This window comes from Camellia sinensis, chromosome 5 (assembly GCF_055761805.1).
Source record: "Camellia sinensis isolate YWXY chromosome 5, ASM5576180v1, whole genome shotgun sequence".
Lineage (NCBI taxonomy): Eukaryota > Viridiplantae > Streptophyta > Magnoliopsida > Ericales > Theaceae > Camellia > Camellia sinensis.
Window position 1 is genome coordinate 201,704,285 of NC_138965.1, and position 7,804 is coordinate 201,712,088.

Sequence of the window (7,804 nt, forward strand, 5' to 3'; positions counted from 1 at the left end):
CTCATAGAGTGCCGAGGCGAGGCACGACGGTACCGAGCTAAAAGAACCTAACAAAGAAACGTGGAAGCTGTGAATGCATGCACGTGGAGGATGCCACCTCAGTTGGTCCCCTTTCCCTAGAATCACAGAAACAGTTGATCAAGGGAATGTGACATGTTACAAGCATGGTTACAATGAGTATATACACCCCTTGTTAACTATCAGATGGTCCCCCACCTTGAGCAATGCTAAAGGAAACTTTGCAGCACCAAAAGCTCCATGAAACCATCTTGGGCAACAAGCAAGGAGTTCTATATAAACTACACTTACTTCACACTAAAGGTAATTGATCTAAGCAGAACCATACTCACTTAAAACATAACTCTCTACACTTAGAGAGTACCTCTCATCTTCTCTGATCACTCACTCTTACACTGAAGGGGTTATCTGGCCAACCCCGGCCGGGCAGCTCTAACAGTGCTCATTGCTGCAGGGTCTCAATTCCTGGATAGTCCAATCAAGTGCGGAGCTCTGATCCACAATCATCTAGTGCGGTATTTGGTACGCACAATTGGTGCGGTGAACGTGGACGTCTTCGTCTCTGAGTTCTGCACTTGATTCCGGCGATGGGGATTGAAAACATTCCATCCTTGGCATTGACTCCACAAATGGAGAAGACAAAGGATAAAGGTTTGGCACTCCCAATAGTCCTGGAAGAACAGACAGGAAACAACAACCGGACTCTCGAATCTGTTAAGCATCGACTGCCCTTCGCTGGAGGTTCTTCTCATCATTTTCTACTATAAAAGGATTACAGGGATCGAATCACTGATTCCATGGGAATAGAGATACAGGAATTGAAAGCACAACTTAAAAGGGTGATGGGCGACCCGACGGAGAAGAGGATCGACGCACAGCTCTTTCACCTGCGACAGAGGAGCCCATCTCGTGAACCACCAGTTAAGAAGGTCTCTAGAAATAAATCTAGGCAACAAAGCCAGCCAATCCCGATACAAAATGAGGCAACGAGCAGCCACACCCGTGGTTCACGCTAGAGAAAGGCTAAAAGGAAAAAAATAGATAGCCAATAGACAAAATATCCTCCTCAGGATCTCCGTACTTGGCTAATTGGCAACAGACAAAATAAGCAATGACGGGATCATCTTGACCGTACTATCCATCAAAGAGAGCACCGAGCATTGGATCGACTCATCTGCTCTCCATTCTCCCTAGAAATCGAAGCCATGAGACCCCCCAAGAAATTCACTCCATCAAAGATCATGTCATACGATGGGAAGTCAGGCCCACTGACACATATCAACCATTATCGGCAGATGATGTCCTTATAGAGCCGAGATGAGGCACTGATGTGCAAAGTCTTTCCGTCCAACTTAAGAGAATCCAAACTTCGATGGTTCGATCGTCTCCTCGCTGGATTGATTTACGATTGGAAGAGCTCTCTGAAGAGTTCTTGGCCAAATTCGTCTCCAATACTAAGATCCCAAAAGAACCAAATACACTGTTCGGTCTCTGAAAGGAACAGGAGGAAACGCTGTATAATTATGCTAGAAGGTATTGGAAGGAGTATAATGATCTGGAAGAAAACGTTTGTAGTGAACAGATGGTTGTAATGTCTTTTAAACACGATCTGCATCCAGAAAGTAAGCTGAGACAGTCACTTACCAAGCGCCCAGCCACAGCACTGAAGGAATTGCATGCCAGGATTGAGCGGTATGCTCGCCTCGAAGATGATCAGATCCCCATAGAGGTAGCATCAACTAAACAAACAGCTCGGCACAAAAAAAGAGCAGACCAAGGGGAACACCGAGGAGTCACGATGAATGAAGTAGACAAGTCTAAATCCCATGAAACAGTTGTGACCGTATTCAAGGAACCAATCTATCGTATTATGGAAAAGATCAAGAGAGAGCCATTCTTTACTTGGCTGCCAAAAACGTTGGGAGATCCGGCTCAGTGCAATCAGAAGCTCAGATGCACCTATCACCAAGACAGGGGGCATATGACTCAAAATTACAGAGCATTGAAGCAACACCTAGAAGATTGGGTAGTGTTGGACACTTCCGAGACTACATTGATCAGGATAAGGTGATGGCCGAACAAGGGAACCCTCTACTGGAACCGAACATTGAGCATCCTCCTCAGTTGGTAATAAATTTAATCCATGGAACGACCAGCCACGAGCGTGAGGAGGTACTTCAAGAAGAAATTGCCAAAGCTGTGCAGATTCAACAAGTCATATTAGTAGGGCTTGCGTCGAAAAAGGTATGAACAGTACCTAAGCCCCCCTTATGCACTGTTTCATTTACTATAAAGGATTTAAAACATATTCAACACCCACATACTGATGCATTGATTATAACTATGGGAATTGGGAAACGATTTGACGTAAATGAGTCCTGGTAGATCAGGGCAGTGCAGCAGATATATTGTATTACGACTTGTTCAGGAAGCTCGGTCTATCTGAGCAGCACCTCACCCCGGTGGCAGCTCTATTGGTCGGCTTTAATTCACAGCTTGAATGGCCACTTGGCAAGATAGTATTGCCAGTTGTCGCTGGGAAAAAAACCCTGCAGATAGAATTTTTAGTTATTAATACACCTTCTCCTTACAATGCCATTCTAGGTCGTCCTTGGATTCATCAAATGGAAGCAGTTCCCTCAACCTACCACCAGCTCATCCGCTTCCCAATAGAACACGGGGTAGAACCGATCTCAGGGGACCAAGTTACATCAAAACATTGCTTCATGGCAGCTATGAAGGCTAAACAACTCTGCAATCGGGTACAGACAGTTGAAGTAGCTGAATAACTGGTCTTGGAGGATGTCAGAGGAACACCAACGGAATAGATAGTAGAGGATTTGGAGAAAGTCCTAGTAAAGGAAGATGACCCAGAAAAGTATTTCCTTATCGGTACCTCGCTAGGCGCAGATGAGAAACTTCAACTGTTGGATTTGCTGAGGAAAAATATGAAGGTATTCGCATGGTCAGCGTATGATACTCCAAGGTTAAGTCTAGATTTTGCTTGCCATAAACTCAACATCAACCCTTCTGCTCAGCCCATTGTGCAGAAAAGTCAAAGATCCTCAGTTGAGCACACCAAAGCAGTAATTGCCAAGGTCGACAAGCTTCTAGCATCGGGGGTGATTTGAGAAGTTCAGTATCCACAATGGCTGTCCAACACAGTTGTAGTCAAAAAGAAGAACGGAAAATGGAGAGTCTATGTTGACTTCACCTGCCTTAACAAAGCTTGTCCCAAGGACAGCTTTTCTCTACCTCGTATTGATCAACTAGTAGACTCGACAGCGGGACATGAGCGTATGAGCTTTTTGGACGCTTATAACGGCTATCACCAAATACCACTGTTTGGCCCAGATCAAGAGAAAACAACATTTATTACTCCAAGAGGCACCTATTGTTACAAAGTAATGCCATTCGGCCTTAAGAATGCCGGGGCAACCTACCAGTGAATGATCACTTGAATGTTCAAGGATCAGCTCGGAAGAACCATGGAAGCTTACATAGATGATATGGTAGTGTAAAACAAGCTCGCTACAAACCACCTTATAGACCTGAGAGAAGTTTTTAACATCCTGAAAAACCATTAGCTTCGCCTTAATGCTTCGAAATGCACTTTTGGGGTAGGAACATGGAAGTTCTTGGGGTACATGGTGACTCACAGAGGAATCGAGGCAAATCCGAATCAAATCAAAGCAATACAAGAGCTCGAAGTGCCAATAAAGGCTAAAGAGCTATAGAAGCTGGCTGGAATGACAGCCGCCCTGAATCGATTTATCAGCAAGTATTCAGATTGGATGAGGCCCTTCTTTGAGCTACAAAGGAGAAAGGCTACATTCGAATGGGGTCTTGAATGTACCAAAGCATTGCAAGCCCTCAAGAAATATCTCAGTACACCACCTCTCTTGTCCACTCTAGAACTAGGGAAAGAACTGTACCTATATCTGGCAGTCTTATATCACGCCGTAAGTGCAGTACTAATTCGGGAAGTTGAAAAGGAACAAAGGCCAGTATATTACGTTAGCAAGACTCTACTAGATGCCAAGACACGATACCTACCCTTAGAGAAGCTAGCTTACGCACTACTCATCACCCCAAGGAAGCTGCAACATTACTTTCAGGGTCACACCATCAATGTCCTCACTGAATTCCCCCTCAGATCTGTCATCAGCAAAGCTGATTTCTCTAGTCGAACAGCAAAATAGGCGGTTAAACTTGGTGAGTTTGACATTCGATATCAACCCAGAATAGAAATTAAGGCCCAGGTCTTGGTGGATTTCGTCACTGAATTTGCTCCCACCCAGAGCACCGAGCACAAGAACTCCAGCTCGGTATAGGTGCCACGCACCATCGAACTAGGAAAGCAATGTGCTTTAGAAGCATGGAAACTCTTCATTGGTAACATCTAGTAGCTTTACATCGACGGATCATCCAATAACCGAGGCTCGGGGGCAGGGATAGTACTTATATCACTAGAAGGATTTATCTGAGAGCAAGCTCTTAGGCTTGGTTGGAAGGCTTCTAATAATGAAGCGAAATACGAAGCACTATTAGCCAGTTTATGCAGTGCTAAACATTTCAGTGCTGAACAACTTTTGGTTTTCAACAATTTCCAATTGATTGTTAACCAATTCACTGGGGTCTATGAAACACGAGACGAAAGAATGGCCATGTATGTAGGCAAGGCAAAGGATCTACTTAAAAAATTCCAATCCATACGAATGGAACGAATCAGTCGGGACAGAAATAGCCACGCTGATGCTTTGGCCTACCTCGGCTCATCAGTAGATGCTAAAGGTGCTAGAAAAGTTTGGGTTGAGTTTGTGCTAGAACCAAGGATTGCATCTTCAGTCATCTACAATAACCTAGAGCCGAGTTGGATGGATCCAATACTTGTTTTTCTGAAATCTAGCACTCTCTCCGAAGACAAGAAGGAAGCCAACAAAATTCGACATAGATCAGCTCGGTTTTGGGTCTCACCATCTGGGAAGCTATACCGAAGCTCCTATCTCGGTCTTTATCTATTATGTGTGCATCCAAATCTAGTCGAAAATGTTCTTTATGAAATTCACGATGGGATTTGTGGATGCCACATTGGTGGAAGGTCATTGGCGCACAGAGCCCTCACTCACGGATACTGGTGGCCACGGATGCAGCAAGATGCACAACGGTACGTTCAGAAATATGACAAATGTCAGAGGTTTGCCCCACTAATTCATTAGCCAGCCAAAACTCTTACTCTACTCCCCAGCCCGTGGCCCTTTGCCCAGTGGGATCTAGATATTGTTGGACCTTTGGCACGGGGCACTGGGAACAGACGATTCTTCATTGCTGTAACCGACTATTTCACCAAGTGGGTTGAAGTTGAAGCACTGGCAAGCATCAAAGAAGCAGAAACAAAGTAGTTTGTCATGCGAAACGTCGTGGTTCATTTCGACATCTTGCAAGTACTGATTGCAGACAATGGAACATAATTTAATGAAAAGATCTTTAGGAAATTTTGTGCCGACCTCAAGATCGAATATCGGAACTCCTCTCTGGGATACCCAAAGAGTAATGGGTAGGCAGAAGCGTCGAACAAAACCATCATCAATGGAGTAAAGAAGCGGCTCGAAAGTGCAAAAAGAAAATGGGTTGAAGAGTTACCCCACGTGTTATGGGCTTACCGAACCATGGCACGACGCTCAACGGGGAAACACCTTACTCCCTAACTTATGGAATGGAGGCTATTATCCCACTTGAAGTTGGCCTCCCAACCCTCCGATCGAAGTTGTTTAAAAGTGAAAATAATAAGGAAGCTATTGCACAAGCACTGGATATGGCAGAAGGCCGAAGGGAAGCAGCACTGATCAGACTTGTAGCATATCAGCAGCTGCAGCTTATCAAGAGTTTCAACCAAAAAGTTTTCTCACACAATTCACACCTGGAGAACTGGTTTTGAGGAAAGTTATAGATCATAAAAAGGTGTCTGGCGAAGGAAAATTAGGATCTAACTGGGAGGGTCCATATAAGGTTACAATCGTCACTGGAAACGGAGCATACTACTTGGAGGATATTAGGGGCAAGGCCATACCTCAGCCTTGGAATGTAGCAAACCTTAAAAAATACTATCAATAGACTCAACCTCACATTTATCTCTCAAGTGTAAAAGCATCTATCTTTCGCTTAATGAGAATGCCTCCCCATTTATTTGAACTTTTATTTCCAAGTACTTGTACACGCTTTGTGGTCAGGACAGATTATTACTTAACTTGGACTTTATAACTTAAGCCCAAGGGGCATATTTCAAAATAAATGGAACTAGCTTGGTGTTTACCAAACGGAGTTAGTTTTGGTGTTTACCAAACGGAATTAGCTTTGGTGTTTACCAAACGGATTTAGCTTTGGTTTTAACCACACGGAAAAAGTTTCGAAGGGACCGAACAGAATTTAGTTTTGGTTTGCACTCAAACATACCAAGTGGAATTGCTTGGTGGAGTTATGTTTGGCCACCAAAACGGACCTTAGCCAAGTGGAACTGCTTGGTGGAAATCGCCCTAACAAATTTTTTAACTCTTTTTCTTGGCAATCACAGAATTTCTTAAGTATCATCACATCAACACCCCAGTACTGCTGCACCCCAAATAAAGTTAGGACAAACTTGGGTAAATCCTTCAACAATCACACTTTCAACAGTAGTCTTATTCAGCTCCAGGCAGGGGCAAATAATTGTTTTCTTGGTACCAACCTGGACTTGAGTATGACATCTTTCGCCTTCATCTATTTGTCCCAATCAATGGCAATTATACTATCAACATCAACACCAACACCAACTTAAGTAGTTCTCCCAGAGAGCGGGTTTTTCAGTACCAATCTTACTTAGCTTCAGGTGGGAGAAAACAATTGTTTTTTCTTAAAGCCAACCTGGACCTAAGTTACTCCCATTCAAATTACAACAATCAATGCAACCATGAAGACCGAGCATCTATTCGGCCCCATGGACCCAATAGTGCTCGGCCGGGGGCAAACAGTATGAACAAATGCAAGTATGAAAACAAAACATATCAAATTGCAATATCATAAGTGAAATTCTATCAAAGGCATAACTGGCCCCACGAAACAGTAGCAACAAGAAAGAGAAATTTTCTTGACCAACTTAAGGGGGTAACTCCTCAAAAAGACTGAACCCTAGTACAGTAAAAAAATAAAAACAAAAGAGAGCAAAAGAGAGAGAGAAAAAAAGAAAAAACTTCAAATCATTCCAAAGGTGACTTCAACTTTCATCAACATGAGGAACTTTAAGAGTAGTATCCACAATCTTATCTAGGCCATATTAGGGAGGAAAAATAGAGGTAGCTCCAATTTCTTGAGAAGTAGAAGCCTCCTTAATCACATCTCCTACAGCTTCAATTTCCAGGGTTCCACCCCCTTCAACGTTCACTGTCTCATTGGCAGTATCGCTCTCTAGAGTCTTGGCTACAGAATCAGTTCATGGGGAAGTCTTAGCTGGAAGAATAATAGGGGTAGCAGCAGTCTTTGAACCCAAGGACCTTGATGGAACAGGAATATCTTGAAACACGAGAGACCTTTTAGGAATCTGAGCAGCGGCCAGAGCACTTGTCCAACCCTTCAGAAAAAGCTTGTCCCGCAACACCAGCACGTTTTCTTTGTAAGCAGCCCCGGCTTCATCCCAACCTTACTGCTAATACTTAGCCTCCAAAGCAGAACGTTCAACGGCCATCACCGCAATAACCGCCTCCAGCTCTGCCACCTTCCCTTCAAGTTGGGCCTGTACCCCAATGGCAATTTC

At 43.9% G+C, this 7,804-nt stretch overlaps 1 protein-coding gene across 1 annotated transcript; it reads left to right on the plus strand.

The window, feature by feature from the left end:
* The first annotated feature begins 4,736 nt into the window (after window positions 1–4,736).
* Window positions 4,737–7,568, plus strand: LOC145792024 (uncharacterized). The gene is made up of 2 exons (XM_082872499.1): window positions 4,737–5,215; window positions 7,412–7,568. The coding sequence occupies exons 1-2, from the start codon at window positions 4,737–4,739 to the stop codon at window positions 7,566–7,568; spliced, it is 636 nt and encodes a 211-aa protein (XP_082728625.1).
* The last annotated feature ends 236 nt before the right edge of the window (window positions 7,569–7,804 follow it).

What these genes read in the sequence shown, in the direction of transcription:
- LOC145792024 (XM_082872499.1), top strand. Translation starts at nt 4,737, where the DNA reads ATGGAACGAATCAGTCGGGACAGAAATAGCCACGCTGATGCTTTGGCC. An exon ending in AAATATGACAAATGTCAGAG is followed by an intron (nt 5,216 to 7,411) that starts GTTTGCCCCACT and finishes TTCAATTTCCAG; the next exon opens with GGTTCCACCCCCTTCAACGT.